The sequence below is a fragment of the Pinus tabuliformis genome, chromosome 6, assembly GCF_031772625.1.
Source record: "Pinus tabuliformis cultivar Carrire ecotype Pingquan chromosome 6, CPIR1, whole genome shotgun sequence".
NCBI classification, from domain to species: Eukaryota; Viridiplantae; Streptophyta; class Pinopsida; order Pinales; family Pinaceae; genus Pinus; species Pinus tabuliformis.
This window is the reverse complement of record NC_142292.1, coordinates 1,840,408,209-1,840,427,126: the sequence shown is the minus strand read 5'-3', so window position 1 is coordinate 1,840,427,126 and position 18,918 is coordinate 1,840,408,209. Positions and strand designations below refer to the sequence as shown.

The 18,918-nt window shown below is 40.7% G+C and overlaps 1 protein-coding gene across 2 annotated transcripts in view; it reads left to right on the top strand.

Annotated features, from left to right (window-relative positions):
• The window catches only part of LOC149266362 (fumarylacetoacetase), a 184,077-nt gene that overhangs the window by 90,769 nt on the left and 74,390 nt on the right, over nucleotides 1-18,918 (top strand). For both annotated transcript variants that reach the window (XM_089430445.1, XM_089430443.1), the window contains exon 5: nucleotides 1,968-2,042. In XM_089430445.1, coding sequence (XP_089286571.1) covers nucleotides 1,968-2,042 — 75 coding nt within the window. The remainder of the gene's footprint in view (nucleotides 1-1,967; nucleotides 2,043-18,918) is intronic.

Below are 18,918 nucleotides of genomic sequence, written 5' to 3'. Positions count from 1 at the left end.
GCAAGTAAAGTGAAACCCAAGCTATGCAGAACAAAATTTGTGAAAGCCTACGATGATAATACACGATAGATATAGATTACAGAAAACTGGAACTATCTTTTGCCCTTCCAGCTAGCTACAATGTATATGACATGTAGGATTGGCATGCTTCCTTTGTCGACATGCTTTCGTGAGTGTAATTTTCCAAATTGAAATTTACGGCAAATAACAAAAACCTGTACAAGGAAGCAGCAACAGTGAACAAATTTCAATTATTCAAACATGTACATCAAAGTTTCAAACTACACAAGAAACTAAGCCATTTTATTAATACAGAAATCTGAGTTCATAGATGACTAGGAATGATAGAACCTTGGCTTGTTATGCAAGCTAGGCAAACCCCAGGTGAGATCTCACTAATCCAACTGCTGGAAATGGCTCCCACAAAATCTGTGCACTGCCCAGAAATTCTGGTAATTGCTGCTGGAAGGAAATTGAAATTTCGTCCTCAATAATGCCAGGATCGATTTCAAATTGCAGCCATGGACTCTTCTCCTATAACCCAAAAATACCTAGAAAAGGTTTGGCCTAACTCCAAGCCAAAATCGAACCCACAATGTGATGCAAACTGCCCAACTAACCAACAATACACCCTACTATAAGAATGTATGATTCTGGCTGGAATACTCTCTGGAAGATTATATAAAATTAGCTATAGGCTGGTCCTTTTTCCCTTGGTTGTCTCCTCTCTCCACAAGTTCGAACTCCCCTTCTTTTCTCTTTCCTTCTCCTAGTGCGAATTTCTCAAGGGGGTCGAATTTCCCTCTTTGGTGGTCCCCATATTTCACTTAACAAAAATTATTTCCTTTTCCTCTAATTTTTTTTTTTTTCTCTTTTTTCCTCCAAAAACTATGTGGGGCCTCCATAACCCACTTTTCTTAAGTTTTATATGCCAAAATATTCTCTAACGCCAAAATTGCAAAATGGAAGATTTTACTTGGCAAAATTATTTATTGGGGACATGACAGTAAGTGAAATTGCTTCTCAAGAGAAAAGCAAAAGACTGGATGCCTGCAACCTGCACTAGTTTCATCAATATTCTTATCCTGTTCTTTATTTGTTCACTGGCTGTCAATTAAATTATCTTTATCACATTGGTCAACATATATATTATTGCCTGCTTGCCTCTGTTTACTTTTTTACGAAGTCTGGATTTTGATCCAATAATTCAGAATGTTACAACTGGTATCCTTTATTGATATTGAAATTTCCAAACAATGCTGGTGCACGTGTTTGAAGCATGGATGAACTAATCTTTGATCAATTGAATGAATCTCGATAAATCCCATTGCAACCAATTAAATGATTATTACGAAATAATCCTGATTATTTCGTTTGACACTACAGGTGTTAAATTGGTTGTTTTTTCAGTATTATTTCCCAATCAATCTTTTTGGGACCCTGGACGATTAATCACCTGTGACAATTATTTCATCTATGGTTTGAAGTCTATGAAAATATAAAAAATGGAACAGAGATGATAAGCTCATTTTAAAACAGTCTTCCAACTTCATAAAATCTTTAGATTTTAAATTTAACTGTTGTGTTTTATTAAAACCCAGATAAGTTGGCAAATAAAGTGAAACTCAAACCATGTAGAACAACATTTGTAAACGCCTAGGAAATAGATTACAGAAAAATGTAACTATCTTTTGCCCTCCCTGCTAGCTGCAGTGTGTATGACATGTCATAGTGAACCAAAGCATCTCATGTGCTGTATATGTTCATTGTTATCATTATTCTTGCCATATCATCTTGAATGATTCATCTTTTGAAAGGACCTTATAGAAGTAGATTGTTTGCCTTGTTCAAACATCTGCTTTTGGAAGTATGCATGTTGCCAAGAAAACATCACGCTGTTATATCTTCAACATTAACATCATGTTTGCATCATTTTCATTCAGTTCCAATGTGTTGTCCTGTTGCAGGCTTCATCTTCCAGTTGCATATCATGGGAGAGCATCCTCTGTTGTTATCTCTGGAACAGATCTTCACAGACCTAGGTAAGACTTTTTGTCAAATTAATGATCATTGCTTACTCTGAATGTGTATGTCCCTTGTTGACTAATGGAAAATGATATCTATCCTTATATGATTGCTGGCACAAAGGTAAACCTTTTTTCTTAATAATATTTTTTTAAAGAGAAATACATATCCCCAGGAAACCTGCAGGGCACTTTCTCTCGTTACAAGGATGGTACCCAGAATAAATTGGATTCTGCTGAATCTCGGGGCTTTGTCATCACAGTGCTCAAGGTCATTACGACAATATACTCATAAAGAAATCAACATGTCACTTGCGGGAATTGAACATGGCTGGGAAGGATAACAGTCATTCTTCCCAACCACCTGAGCTAGACCCAATTGACAGCACTAACATAAAACTTTAAATTGCTTTAGTTATCTTGTGTATTCATTTTCAGGAGTGATTGGTGCCAACTTCCAAGTCATTTCCTCTTATTCTCATTGCAGAATTCTGTTGGCATATTGTTCTGTACCGTGGAAGTGGCCTTCAGGCATTTTTTACGTTGCTCATCATATAACATCGAACAAAGTAGGGCATCTTTGGGAGTTGTGCTACCCAAACCAGTTTTTTTGGTTTGAACTCTGTTTTTTCTTTCCAAGGAAAATACCTCATGGAAAACCCTCTGACTACCTTCTGATCATCCATAGATGGTAAATGGGGTATGCTATCAGCCCTAATCATGGAACCTAACCTTGAGGAGATCAAGAGAATTGAACTTGTGACCTCCCCAACTTTGGGGGAGAAATGTCACATCTGGCTTATGATTGCTTGAGCTAATTCTTGAGGCTAAACTAGAAACTTCTGAAATATGTTTTATAAACCCTATTAGTTTTTATTTTTAGTTTTGTTTTTGTATCTTTTTTTATATAGGAGCTGCATTTGTGCTCCCACATTGGATCAATTCTAGTGTACTCAATGTTAGTTTTTGTAGCATCGGATGTGTTCTAGCCACACAATTTTGTGGGGAGTCTAGAATACATGAGATCTCCAAAACCCAGAAGTCGTTTGTGGAAATTCCACCTAGAAATGACTTAATTAGATTATTAGTCGTTTGTTTAAATATTTCCTAAGTTTAAACTTAGTGAATATGACTAATTAATCAATATTAATTAAGTTAAGGTGTGAATGTTCAAGGTAATCCTAGCCATCGATTAAGATCTAATCTTGGCCGTTGAGGTCTCAACAGAGGATTATAAGAAGAAGTCGATGGGGCCTAGAGAAATTGCTTCAACAGTTCGATTTTATGAGCAGATCGATTTCCAGAGTAGCAACAGTGAGTTGCCAAAGAGAGAGCCAGTGAGATCAAAGCAGTGAGAGAGGGGCAGGGATATTGAAGTCGGGGGAAGGATTCCAGATCCGCTGAGTGCATTTGCAGAGAGGCAAGTGAGCCATAGAGAGGTTGGCGCAAAGCAGTGTAGTGGCCTCTAGAGGCAAAGTTGAATTGTTGGGGAGAAGCAAAATTTCAGTGCTAGAAGCTGGTCAGAGGTTCCAGAGGCTAGGAGAGACATTTTCTCAGACAACAGCTCGTCAGATGACTTGAGGAGAACCTGTCCCAAGCTTAGAGCAACAACCACTGCGCTAGGGTGATGTAGTGACTGCGCAAAGGTAGTTTGGACGACTCAATTTGAGCTGAGGTCAATGTCGTGATTTTCTTGCGGAGTGAGGAATTTATCCTCACTAGATTTTATTGACGATATTTCTCAACAGAATTGCCAGTTTCGACATCCAGTAGTACTCACATTATTTCACTGTTGCATAATAATAAAACCCTCAGCTGCTGCACCGATCTTCCCAAGCTGGGCTTTTTTGGGCAAATTGGTCCAAAGTTAACAATGTCATTCTATGTGTGTGTGTTAGTATTTCTTCCAACATTTATTTCTTCCGCAGTTTATTTGTGTAGGTTGCAGTGTGATTGATTCAATATTCGCTGTAGCAAACATTAAATAAATTGTTAAAAATTAATTTAACAACTAGGATAATTATTTCCAGTTACTGCAATAGGATTCGAGTTTTCGAATTTTCACATGGTATCAGAGTGCAGTTGGTTAGCGAAAGAGCTCAGTAGCGAAGATAGGAGTTTTGGTGTTCAATGTGGGTAGCAGATCGAAACACTAGAGGCAGCGTAGTCACTTTGCCAAGAAGTCGAGTTTCTTGAGGAGATTTGATTCTTCTGAGTGAGGGACAGAAAAATTTGATCTCTCTAGATCGAGGGATTCCAGAGGAAGAGGGAGCAACCCAATATTTTCGTAAAGAAGATCTCTAGCTGGCCGCAATAGTTTTGTAGCAGTTTGCTAGAGCAAAGCTAGTGTTAGATGGAAGGAAGAAGAGCACATAACAGAGGGAAGTTTTCTCTCAGGGAACTTAGAGTTTCAGAAGTTTGATTTTTTCTTGCAGATTGAAAATTGCAGCTAGCAGATTTGCACATTCTACAAGGGAGTGTGAGTAGCAGAGCAACAATTGAGCAAAGGGAAAGCGGGAGATTTTTGAGGTTTATTTCTCTAGTTCTGAGTTTCCAAATTTTGCAGGGATGGTCGTACGAGATTGCCAGACGAGGCCGTGCGAGTTAGCTAGAATGCAGATCTGGGTAGCAGACCGACTTCCAGTTGCTGGAGGCAGATGCCAGAGGAAGTGCGAGTTTTCTAGTGCAAGTTGCAAAGAAAGGAAGGGTCCCAGCGAGGGACTAGGCTTAAAAGGAGATAGTGGGGCACCAGATGCAAATGGAGGAGGAGTATGAGACTCCAATGTACCAGATGGGCAGGATTCTTGAGGAGGTCCATCTCTTGAATCAATACCTTGCTACAGAAGCCCACAATATTCAGTGGCAGGATGGATCAATAGCAGTAGATGTAGTCAGATGCCAGAGTGACAGATGCAAACTAGTTGCAGTCAGATATTAGGCAACGTAGAGTTGGCAACGGTGCAGAGTGACGCAGTGCAGAGTCAACAACAATGCATATGCCTCAGTGACAATGCAGATACTAGCAACAGTCAGACACTTGGGAGATAGATGCATCACACTGAACACAATTGATTCAATATTTAAGATACTTCTCAATTGTAGTTGTTGCAGTTGCAACTACAACAACAACAAATGGAGAGGGAGTTGTAGTGCAGATGCAGTATTGACAACAGTTTAGCGGGGTCAGCAACAACACAGATGCATCGTATATCATAGTTGCACAGTGGTTGATGGGCAACAACAACCAAACATTAGCAACATGACAGGAGATGATGCAGAGACAGAGTGTTGCTATAGGGGCCAACAACATTAGAACACATTCCTCACTAAGAGGGAGTGTTAGTTTTTGTAGCATCAGATGTGTTCTCGCCGTGAAATTTTGTGGAGAGGCTAGAATACATGAGATCTCCAAAACCCGGAAATCATTTATGGAAATTCCACCTAGAAATTACTTAATTAGATTATTAGTCGTTTTTTAAATATTTCCTAAGTCTAAACTTAGAGAATATGACTAATTAATAAGAATTAATTAAGTTAAGGTGTGAATGTTCTAGAAACTCACATGATCGACTTCAAGTTAATCCTAGCTATCGATTAAGATCTAATCTTGGCCATTGAAGTCTCAACAGAGGATTATAAGAAGAAGTTGATGGGGCTTGGAGAAATGACTTCAGCAAATTCGATTTCATAAGCAGATTGATATCTTGTGTAGCAACGGTTAGTTTCCGGAGAGAGAGCCAATGAGATCGAAGTAGTGAGAGAGGAGCAGGTACAGTGAAGCCGGAGGAAGGATTTCCAGAGCCGGTGAGTGCATTTGCAGAGAGGCAAGTGAGCCACAGAGAGGTTGACGCAGAGCAGCGCAGTAGCCTCTAGAGGCAAAGTCAAATTGCTAGGGAGAAGCAAAATTTCAATGTTAGAAGCTGGGCAGAGGTTCCAGAGGCCAGGAGAGACATTTTCCCACACAGCTACTAGTCTGATGGCTTGAGGAGAATTTGTTCCAAGCTGAGAGTAGCAACACCTACGCTAGGGTGACGCAGTCACTGCACATAGGTAGTTTGGACGACTCAATTTGAGCCGAGGTCAGTGCCTGGATTTTCCTGTGGAGTTTGGAATTTCTCCTCACTAGATTTTCTTGCTAGTATTTCTCTGTAGGATTGCCAATTTCGGCATCCAGTTGTACTCAGATTATTTCACTGTTGCATAATAATAAAACCCTCTGCTGCAGCACTGATTTTCCCAAGTTGGGTTTTTCCAGGGACATTGGTCGAAAAATAACGTTCATTTTATTTGCGTGTGCTAGTATTTATTCAGACGTTTATTTCTTCTACAGTTTATTTGTGTAGGTTGCAGTGTGATTAATTCAATATTTTCTGTAGCAAACAGTAAATAAATTGTTAAAAATTAATTTAACAATTAGGAGAATTATTTCCAGTTACTGTAATAGGATTCAGGTTTCCGAATTTTCACACTTAGCAGTTCCATTGACCTACCTAATTTTGTGGTCGTTAGTTGGACTCTAATAAAATTGTCTTATCTGATCTTCATTTTTTTCCTCAGAAAATAAAAATGTAAGTTTCTTAAAGGCAATAAATTTACATTCATCAGTTTCCCTTACAACATTCTATACATATTTCAAAACAAAAAGTTCTATTAAATGTTGATTTTGCTCATCCCAAGGGAAAACCAGTGTCTACATAATTTACTCTTGCATATTCATTAGAATGTCACAATATCTTAAACTATCTTATCCAGCATTGGCACTAGGTTCGGTCTTCATAATGACATGCAAAATTATGATTTTATGTAATTGATGAAAAGAAGAAAAATAAATTTATTATTGTAATGCTCGTCTCATGGGTTTCATGAGCAAAGAATTTTATTTTTAGTAATGGCTCCCATTATGAGCCTTTAGGATTTGTCATTTAGTCATAAAAGGCAATTTGAGTCTATGTCATGTAAGAAGGACCCTTCTTGGGCATGTTACATTCTATATGCCATTTAATAGGTATGAAAGCCCTCCAAGACAAGCACAAGACCTCTCTTTCAAGTCCGCTACAAAATAGAATAAATGATCTCCTTCAAATGACACGTCGGCTCACCCTCCAACCAGTGTTTTTAAAACGACTGGTCCTAACCGGTCAAACTAGACGGTTTGTAAGGCCACCGGTTGAAACCGGCTGAAAAACCCAGTCAAGAAGGTGCTTTGGCCGATTTTTGGCCCTAACTGGTCCTAAGAAGCTGGTTTAGGACGAAACCGGCCGGTTTGTAGTCAAACCGGCCGGTTCCGTCTTAAACCAGCGGATTACCTACCATTCCTGCGGAGGACCCATGTAGTGGCTTAGCAAAGGTGGTTTAGGGGCTTTGGAGGGAAAGTAAGGTTCCTTTCCCTCCAAAAACACCCTCTCCAAGCCTTTAAGAGGCCCTTCTCCCTCTCATTTGTCTCACACATCTCATTTGGAGTATTTGTGAGTTTGATTGGGAGCTTGGAGAGTGTTGAGTTTTTGCTGGAGTAATGGAACAAAACATAGAGTTTAAGCTAAGTAGTAGTCATCATGCCTCCAAAAGACAAAGACACTGGATGGGCTCATTGTGATGTGATTGATGGCAAAATGATTTGTAAATATTGCCATGTGGAGCACCAAATGAAGTGATAGGGCATATTAGGGAAGAATAGCTTCAGAAGTTTCAGACTTAAGTCACTGAACCAATAGAGAAGTTTGTGACTGCAAAGTTTGGGAGTCGAGACTCAACCAACTGAGTTTGATCATGATGGCTCATGAGACATTTCAAGTGATAATGTTGATCACTATTATCATATATGTAGACTTGAGTCTTGTAGTAGGCCACTGGCCCCATAGTTTGTAGGCTTTTTTTTGCACTCTAGAGGCCATTTAGAGCCTCATTTCTTATGTATTTTGTCGATGATATGTATTGCACTCAGTGCCATTTTGATATATTCACCTTTACATGGTATATAAATGAGCAAACTTTGCATATTTTGTCTCTATTGGCTTGAAATCATGGTTTGAAATCTTAAAAAATAGTTTTGTTTCATTAAAAATTAATTATTTAATGCATTTTTCTAAAACCGGTTCGTTTAGACCTAACCAGTCCCAGTTTGATCGGTTTTGGTCGGTAACCCAGTTCATTTGGTGGACCGATCTGGTTACCAGTTCCGATTTTTAAAACATTGCATCCAATAAATTGGCTTATTTTGATGGGGAAACAACTATAAATAGGGTTGCTCAGCATCATTTATGGCATAGATTTTGGGTCATCAAGAAGTTTGAAGTAAAAGGTGCGAAGTACAATGAGGAAGCTTATTTTTTTAATAAGATCAGATATTGTGATTTCTATTACAAAAGGAAAATGGAGCAAGCTCCCATTACAGATAGTTTTTTGGAGATTAACTCGCTTTTAGAGGAAGAAGAGGGAGCGTAGTCCCGAATACCTTGAGCATTGGATCCAAAATTGCCTGGATTTCCTACTACATTCTGCTTATATTGTCTTACAAATTGATTAAGCAAAAATTTACATTTACAAAACATGAGTAAAACTTATGATAATTGCCGAGAATGCTGCATTAGAATCACTGTTGTGATCTTCTAGAACTGATTGACTGATGGTTCTTACTGAGACTTGATCCTGCTGCCCTGGAAGTTTGAGTTCTCGCCAGTTTGGTTTATGATGAGTCCCTTGAGATAGTTGATTGATTCCTCAAGGTGAGAGAACTTGTTCTTGAGCGAATCAATTTCAATATTCTGATCATTAAGCTGCTTTTTCATAAGAGAATTCTCTGACTTCGCTTGCTGCCTTATTTCCTTCACTGTTTCGCGGAGCTGATCTATCATATATTTGTTTGCTCTGCACACTACGCACTTGTCATTTTGGGAAGCTCTATCAAGAGGATTCATTTCCATTGCTGCGCAGAGGGATGGACTAATTCTTCTCTGATGTTTGGAGATAACAAGGAATAGCTTCGACAAGAAGGAGGATCAGAGATCCGTAGAGGGTGCTCCCTGTTGGAAGAAATTGAAAAGGATGGCAGAAGCTGAGAGATGAGGCAGAGAGCAGTTAGAAGGTAGAGAGACCAGCAGAAGAAAGCAAGGAATGCTAGAAAGAGGGAAAGTAGACCATCAGGAGAGGTAGTGAAAGGCATTTCATTGTGCAATGGGGGTCGTAGATGTAGGGAAGAAGTCGAGACTGAAGGGGGAGAGGGAGTGAAAGGCATTTTGTTGTGCAATGGTCGATGCACAATGGGGGTTGCAGATGCAAGGAAGAAATCGGGACTGAAGGGGGAGAGGGAGCCATGACAGAGGATAGCCTGAGGGAGCGAAATCAAGATGAAGGAAGGAGCAGAAAAGAGGCGGATATAAAGGAGAAGAAAGAGGATAGGCTGAGGAAAGGATAAGGGCGATGAGGAGTCACGAGAAAACTGAGGGAGCTCGTCAGACTTGGAAAACGAGCAGGAGCAGGAGAGAGTTACGAGAAGGATTTGAGAGAGATTTGATTTCAGAGGAGGATTATTAATAGTTTTGGTCAAATTCCTATCCATAAACCAATGTGACAAGGACAGGATTGGTCTGAAGGAGATTTTATGGAATTGGAAAATGAATAATATCATGCAGAATACGAGATTCACCAGGAGGTTGTGCCACTGTCGAGTTGGCCTGAGTGTCAGTTGAGTTGTTGTTTTCTCTCAAAATGTGCTTGAAGGAAACTTGGCCTAAAGTTAATAGGTTTTGTTTGATTCTTGTTATGGATTGACTCAAAGAAGCATTTATTGGGTTGCTTCTTTTAACCATAGCTTGAATGATTATAGCTGAGTCACCCATTATGAATGGATTCTGAATATTCCTTCTTTTGAGGATCATTGTGCCCAACAACAAACCATAGGCCTCTGCCCTTTTGTTCGTGTTTTTTCTAGGTCCCCATTCATAAGTGATAGTGTTAATTCCACCTGGTTCTAGGAGGATGCCACCCGCTCCTCCTTTTCCCGGATTTGCCTTTGAAGTGCCATAAGAAAAGGTAGGGTCTGTTTAAATTTTTCATCCAAAGGTTGAATTCTTCATTTTTAGCCTTATTTTCCAATTCTGAAGTGCTGGCTTTGAATTGGGGGTGCTTGGCCAGTTAGGCCCGTTGAATGCATAGCTGATCCAACTTCTCTCCTCTTGCTGTAGCTAATTAGTATCAATTGGTTTCATTCCTTTTGAAAATATGAATTCAGATGTAAGACCCCATGTCTTAGACAATACTTTGCTGATGACTGGAGGGCAGTCATTGAAAATTTGTTGCTTTCTTGCTAACCAAAGCTGCCAACATAGGAAGGAAGGGAGACTAGTCCAATACCTTTTGATGGAGTGCTTTTTTGTAAGAGAGTAAGGATATTCCCTTTTCCAAGCTGTAAAGAAGTCATTAAATGGCTGGGATAGATTCAGATTGATCTCCAGGGGACTTACTAGGAGGTTCCAACATTCTTTTGCAAAGGGACAATCGAGAAAGAGGCGCTGAATGCTTTCTTCAGCCATTAAGCACAAATGGCACTTGGAGGGCCCTGAAAATCCCTTTTTTTGAGGTTATCCGTAGTTAGGACTTTGCCTTTTAGAAGAGTCCAGATGAATATTTTTACCTTTGGCAAGCTTTCAGTTTTCCACACCGTTCTCCAAGGTGCCCAATCCTGTTTATCTTGTTGTGCTTGAATAGTCAAATACCCTGATTTCACCGTGTACTCTCCTCCATTAGGATCCCATATAAATGAATCTTGGGAATCTTGATTAATTGGAGCAGCTCCCTTGAGAAGGATGATTAAAGAGTCCCATTGTTTTTTTTTGAGATTTTGAGGGAGGATGGGGACCTTCCAAGCTACCCAATTGCTGTTTTGCCAAAGAGAGATTGCTTCTAGTGTGCTTATTCCCTTTGAGCTCATCCATCTTCTTAAATTTTGGAGATTGGGATGAGTGGCTAGGGGAGGGTTCTTCATTATTCTATCTTCTCATAAGTTAGTACCTTTGCGATTCCCAGGAAGTTTAGATGTGTGGTCCTTGATGAGAGGGAAGACTTTTTTACTAGTTTCCAAACTTGAGCGGATGGCCTGATCGGGGTTCCTTCTACCAGAAGGAGAGATTGAGCATGATTCATATACTTCGATTCGAAGACTTGCTTCCACCAGCAACGCTTCCCTGTGATAAGCCTCCATTCTATTTTTGCCCCTAGAGCCAAATTCAAATGAGCAGGGAGTCTTATGGACGTACCTCCTTTTTCATATGGCAAGGTTACTTGATCCCATTTTACTAAGCTGAACTTTTTTGATTCAGATTTCCCTCCATGCCATAGAAAGCCCCTTATTATTAACTCTATTTGCTTGTGTATGCTCGCTGGTGCTAAAATTGCTACAAATTGATAGACTAGGAGAGCTATGAGCATTGATTTAAATTAAGATCACCCTACTGCTAAATTGAGCCAATTCATGTCCCAATTTTGTACCTTGTTTTCATTTTCTCATTGTGGTTGTTCCACATTTCTGTCTTCAGGGTTTCTTTAGATATAGGAAGGCCTAGATAGAGGAAATGACTCCATCTTGCTTGAAAGGGAATGTCCAAAATCTGAGATATTCGTTGAAGAGTGCGAGGAGGCACATTCCAACCATAGATTCTACATTTTTTGTTGTTTAGGAGTCCTCCTGAAACCTCCATGAAATTATTCAACACTTTTTTTATCCTTTGGGCTACTATGCAAGAAGCCCCTCCCATCATTAGTGTATCATCTGCAAATAATGAGTGATTGATGCTTTTGACTCCAGAGGTTATAGAGAGGCCAGTTAATGTGTGTTCTCTTCTGCTCTTTTCAAGAGTTATGCTCAATGAGTATGCCATTATTATATAAAGAAAAGGAGATAAGGGGCAACCTTGTCTCAATCCCCGGGAACTTTGAAAGAACTCACTTGGCCTTTCGTTGATTAGAGGGGCGATCCATGGTCCTACTGTGCAAGATCTGATTACTTCTAATATCTCACTTGAGAATCCAAATTTCTTGAGGACTGGTGATAGGATGGATAGATTAACTCTATCAAATGCGTTTGCCATATCTAATTTTATAATGATGCCTTGCTCTTTCCTTGATACACTTGAGTGCAGTGCTTTTTGGACTATCATAATATTGTCCAAGATCTGCCTATTAGGCACGAGTCCTCCTTGATTTTCTGAGATAAGATCAGGGAGGAGGGGTTTTATTCTATTGGCTAGGATTTTTGTGATTATTTTATAGGAGGAATTACATAAGGAGATTCTTTTATATTGCTTTTACCGATTGTTTTATTGCTCCATGTATATTTTCCGTTATTGGGAGGAATACCCAATAGATTGTAAGATTCCATAATGTTTTCAATGGAGTACCTTGATGGATCAACATGAAAGGAACCTCCAAACTTCTCATCAGCGTTCAAGACTAGGTTGAGGTCTCCTCCAACTATGATGCTTTTGTTTTGTACCTGGGATAAGATGTCTTTGAGAGAATTCCAACATACTTTCTCTCTATAGTGATTTGGCACATAGATATTAATCATAGAATATTGCTCATCAATGATTCTGTTTCTTAGGTTAGTTTTAATCCAGTGTTGATTTTTTAATTGATGTATTAATTCCCATTTTCCTTTCCTCCACAGAGTGCAAATACCTCCCGAGGCCCCTATTGCTTGGAGAGTTGAGCCTTCATAGTTATTTATTTTTTGGATCATTTTCCCAGATTCTTGTTCATTTATTTTGGTCTCCTATATCATGAGGATGTCTAGATTTTCCATTGCTAATAAGTCTTTGATTGCATTGAATTTCAATGGGTTTCCCATTCCTCGACAGTTCCAGGAGACCAGATTCATTATTTATTTTGGTTGGAGGCAAAGGGTCCTTTCCCTCTGGAAGGATGGGGGGTTTTCTCCTTATTTCTTGTGTTCTTTTTGAGGAAGGAATCCATAGGCTGTTGAGTACCCATAGCCATCTCCTTTGCTACAACTTTATCTCTTAGTTCTTTGTTTGACTTTCTTCCTTGTTTTTTTTGATGGTCAAGAGAGGATAATGACTGGTTCCTTGTTAGGATTTGATCAAAAGAGGGAGGGAGGGGGTTAACGGGGAGATTGGGGGAGGAGGGGGTGGGAAAGGGAGGAAAAGAGAGAAGCAGGGAGGAGAAGAGGAGGGAATGGCAGGTTCTTCAAGAGGACTAGAAGGTTGGAGGAATGGAGGGGTGGGATGGAAGGAAGCAAAGGGGAAAAGGGGGTAGGGAGGAGATCTGAGAGATAGGAGTTGAATGAGAGGGAGCTTGAGGGAATGAAGATGGCTGAGAAGGTTGTTTACTTGCTGTCTTTTTCTTTTTTACTTGTTCCCATTTTGGATCTTGAGCTTCTACTTCTTCGTTTTCTTGTTTTTTCAGACATCTATTAGCAAAATGACCGTATTCATGACATACCTTGCATTTGAATGGGATTTTTTCGTAGTCCAGTTGCTGAATGTGCATCCAACTGTCGACTTTGATCTTCACTGCTTCTGGGAGGCCTTTTCCTAGGTCTACTTCAACACATATCCTTGCACACGCGTGCATATTCTCCTTTGGCTTGCTTTTGTCGATGTATTTTCCCACTGCATTTCCTATTGCTTTGACTGATTCATCTCCCCAGCAATGGAGGGGGAGGTGAGGGAGACGCACCCAAACTAGCACAACATTTGGCACATCCAACTTTGGATCGAAATTCGGAGTCCACCTGTTTAAATATAGGCCCCTAGTGTCCATGAAATATGGGCCATTTCTGAATATCAAGTCTCCATCTTCTTTTGTTTCAAGATGGAATGTGTAGTAGCCTCCTCCACACAACCTAATCGAGATTTTTCCACTGATTGAAGAGGACTAGTTCCGTTCAACCCACTTCTGCACTGATTGAGGAGAAGGCCAAAGTCCTGTAAACTGTCCCACCAATCCGCATTCAGAGAGTGAGAGTGCTGCATGACGAGGAAGGGAGGGAGGAAGAATGATTTCTGGGATATCTTCTAGTTTTTTAACAAACTTGGAAATAGAAGGTCTAGATCTAGGATGACCAAGAGAAGTTAATAGAGAAGTGAAGGCAACAATGTTTTCTTCAGGGAGCTGAGCCATCTGAGATGAAGCAGGAGGGAGGTCACCATCCGGAGTAGGATCTGGAGTGACCATAGCAGTAGGAGGAGGCCGAGGCCAAGGAAGCCAGGAGCAGAGGAACGCAGGGGCCTACAGGGCACGCGCGCATCTAGTTCGAAAAAATTGGTACATCGAGGAAGCTTATTATCGAGCGAAGGAGAGAAGAGTATAATCCGAGCCCTTTTCTGGTCTGTTTTTGGGTTTATATCCTCTACACGTGTGAGGCAACAAGAGTTTAGTTGTAGCTGAAGAATCCGAGAAGAGTAGCAGTCCTCTTGGGTAGACAAGTTGGAAGAAGGTCAAGTCAATAAGGGAGGTGTGACAAGCTAGAAGAAGACCCTATCCAAAGCGAAGAAAGTTAAGGCATAAGATAAGGTGTTGTGCATGAGCTAGGGTTTCTGAATTAGGATTACAGAGCTAATTCAAGGAGGCAAAGGTTTGAAGCAACAGGAGGTTGAAGTGGAAGAGGAGCCGAGAAAAGGGAAGGAGCAGAAGTTTGATTGTTGTTGTCTAAGGATCTCATCAAGGGAACTTGTGTCTTGGTCTTGGAGTGGAAAATAGGTCAAGGGTCTTGGTCTTGGTATTCGTCAATTAGAATCTCTATAAGAAGAAGAATTTGTTCGGCTTTTCCTCTTAAGAGTGAGAGGTTTTGGCCTTGGATGATAGCCTATATTCTATCTCTTGTCTCTTTATAGTTTATGCTTGGTAATTGTTTGATGAAGAATAACATTATAATAACATAAGTAAAAGAAGATCCTAATCAAGAATTAAAAAGCATTCACAAGCAATTATCTAACTAAGAGAAATGACCTAATCTCGATTCCCTAGATTTCTCAACTGGGGGTATGTAGAATATTGAATGTCTAGCTATCCAAATCTCCCAAGCTACCACTAGAGTCAATGCTTTATAAGGTCTTACGACTTACTCATGTTGATTTCTGTAGCATCGGATGTGCTCTAGCCTCGAGATTTTGTAGAGAGGCTAAGACATGCATTTTCCAAGACCCAGAAATCATTTGGGAAAATTCCACCTAGAGATGGTTTAATTACAATAATTAATCATTTTTAATGTATTCCTAAGTCTGAACTTAGGAAATGTGATTATTTAAAGGGTATTAATTAAATATGGTGTGAATCTTCTAGATAAAGACGAGGATAAACTCCTGGTTAATCTTAGCCCTTGATTATGTTTTAATCTTGGCCGTTGGTGCTCCAACGAGAGATTATAAGGAGCTTGATGGGCACTTGGAGAACACACTGAGATAGTGAGATCTAGAGATTGAATTTGAGTTGCTGGAGAGAGATCGAGTGATATTCTTGCAGTGAGGGTCATGGATAGTAGACTGGAGGGGATTTTTCCAGTTTTGGAGAGTGCAAGGAAAAGAAGGCATCGAGAGGTTCAGAGAGGCAGCATAGTGCCATGCAGAGGCAACACAGTGCTTTAGAGGGAGTCCGAATTTTGCTGGGAGCAGTTGAGATCTAGTGCTGGAAGTCGGGGTGTGAGGCCAAGGAGATAGAGAGTCGAGTTCCAGTCAGCAAATCGATCAGCTAGAAGGGTTATGGAGCTCCTAGAAGCTGTGAGGCAGTGATTGCGTGAGCCTACGCTGAGTCTGCACAGAGGCAACGTGAGGCTAGCCATCCAGAGCCTGGATCAGAGTCGGACCGCCAGTGACAATGTGAGAATATTTCTCGCTACCTCTTTGCCAATTCATTCTCTGTATCAGATTGCCAGTTTGGGCTTCTCAAGATTTGTACTCAGATTACTACTGCATAATAATAAAACCCTAAGTTGTTGCACCGTTTTCCCAAGTTGGGTTTTTTTTGGGAAAATTGGTCCAAAAATAACGGTGTATTATTGTGTGTGTGCATCTATTCTTCCAATGTTCTTATTTCTTCCACTGTATTTATTTTGTGAAGGCTGTAGTGTATATGTTTCGATATTTGTCATAGGAAACTACAAATAATTTGTTTGTTTAATTTAACAAATAGAAGAAACGTTATCGGTTGCTGGAGTAGGATTCGGGGTTTTCCGAATTTTCACATGGTATCAGAGCACAGATAGAATCCGGAGAGCTCAGTAGCAACAGAGGAGGAGGAGGTTCGAATTTCTGCGTAGGAAGCAGTTCGAAACCCTCAAGAGGCAGCTCAGTCGTTGGGCGAGGAGGGTCGAGTTTTTGAGGAAAGATCTATTTCTTTGAGAGAGTCAACAAAGAAATTAGATCTTTGAGATCAGAGCTTAACGGAGACAGAGGAAAATACAACATTTTCTCCTTGCAGAGCAGATCTTTAGCTGAGACGCAAATTTTGTAGCAGTTAGCTAGTGCAAAATAACATCAGGAGGAAGGAAGAGCACACACTAAGGGAATTCTTTCCTTAGGGGACTTCTAGCTCGGAAGTTCGAATTTTTCTAGCAAAGCAGCAATAGTTGTGTGCAGAGTTTCTCACTCTAGAAGGGAGTGCGAATAACTGGGCAACAATTACGCAGAGGAGAAGAGGAGGAATTTGACTTTTTGCTGAGATGGCCACAGATAGGAAGGATCCATGGAAGAGCAGCAGATTAGATTAAGTTGCTGCAAATTTCTCACATGGATCAGTGTCCTTGCTACAGGAGCCCAACAAAATCAGAAGCAGGAGGATCATAGTGTCAACAGACACAGCTAGTCATTCAAATGACAATTGCATAGCTAGTTGCAGTCAGTTCCTGGAAGACAGTTGCAAAACTAGTTGCAGTGATATAGGCAGTGTGAATTGCTAGTTGCAGTATGCAGGTGCAGTTCCAGCAAGGAGTTTCCTAGAGCAGAGCTTCGCAGTTCAGTTTCCAGTGTAGGAGGACTGTGCGAGTTGCCAGGAGGGAGTAGAGAGATTTTCCATAGGGAGATCGAGACTCAGAGGGAGTCTAGTTTCAAAGGAGCAACTCTATGGAAGTTAGTAATTCTAGATCTGGGGAGATCAGACTCATTAATGCAGTAGTTGCAGCAGTAGTGCAAAAGTATCAACAGAGCAGTAATAGTCGCAATATGAGTAGATGATATTTCGCCATGTTGGCAGCCATACCTCTAGGGGTGAAGTGGGGTGATTTGGTTTTGTAGCCCCAGAGAGCTACATGCTGGATAGGATTCTTGAGGAGGTCCACCTCATGAATCAATACCTTGCTACGGGAGCCCAAAACAAGCAGTGGTAGGATGGATCAGTGGTAGTTGGTGTAGTCAGGTGCCACAGTGACAAATGCAGTGCTAGTAGCGGTCAGAGACTGAGCAGCGCAGAGCAGTGTTGGCAGCAGTGCAGTTAGCACAAAGCAGAGTCAGCAGCAGTGCAAAGACTTCAGTGACACTTCAGTGACAGAGTAGAGTCTAGTAGCAGTGAGGACTCAGGTGACAAATGCATCATACTGACCACAATTGGTTTATTGTTTCAGATGCTTTTCTGTTGCATTTGTTGCCATTGCAACAGTTGGAGAGGGTTGCAGTGCAGATGCAGCAGTTCAGCAGGGCCAGCAGCGACACGAATGCAACAATCAGAGTTGCACAATAGTTGATCGGCAGCAGAGCCAGACATCAACAATGCAACAGGAAATGGTGCAGAGACATAGTGATGCTTCAGTGGGTTGCAACACTAAAGCGCATTCCTCGCTAAGATGGAGTGTTGATTTCTGTAGCATCGGATGTTCTCTAGCCTCGAGATTTTGCAAATAGGCTAAGACACATGCATTCTCCAAGACCCAGCAATCGCTTGGGATTTCCACCTAGAGATGGTTTAATTAAAATAATTAATCATTTTTAATGTATTCCTAAGTCTAAACTTAGGAAATGTGATTAATTAAAGGGTATTAATTAAATCTGGTGTGAATCTTCTAGATAAAGATGAGGATCAACTCCCAGTTAATCTTAGCCCTTGATTATGTTTTAAACTTGGCCGTTGGTGCTCCAACAAGAGATTATAAGGAGGAGCTTGATGGGCACATTGAGAACACACTAAGATAGTGAGATCGAGTTTTTCAAGAGTAGCAGCGCTAAGTCGCTGGAGAGATATCGAGTGATCTCCTTGTAGTGAGGGGTAGGGATAGTAGACCAGAGGGGATTTTCCCAGTTTCGGAGAGTGCAAGGTAGAGAAGGCATCGAGAGGTTCAGAGAGGCAGCACAGTGCCATGCAGAGGCGACACAATGCTTTAGAGGGAGTTCGTAATTTTTGCTGGGAGTAGTCGAGATCTAGTGCCGGAAGTCGGGGTGTGAGACCAGAGAGCCAGAGAGTCGAGTTCTAGTTAGCAAATCGATCAACTGGAAGGGTTATGCAGCTCCTAGAAGCTGTGGTGCAGTGACTGCGTGAGCCCACGTTGAGATTGCGCAAAGGCAACATGGGGCTAGCCATCTAGAGCCTGGATCAGAGTTAGATCGCTAATGACAGTGTGAGAATATTTTTCACTACCTCTTTGCTAATTTATTCTCTGTATCAGATTGCCAGTTTGGGCATCTAAAGATTTGTACTCAGATACTACTACATAGTAATAAAACCCTCCGCTGTTGCACCGGTTTTTCCAAGTTGGGTTTTTCTGGGGACATTGGTCCAAAAATAACGGTGTATTACTGTGTGTGTGCATCTATTCTTCCAATGTTTTTATTTCTTACGCAATATTTATTTTGTGAAGACTGCAGTGTATATGTTTCAATATTTGTCGTAGGAAACTACAAATAATTTGTTTGATTAATTTAACAAATACAAGAAACATTATCAGTTGCTGCAGTAG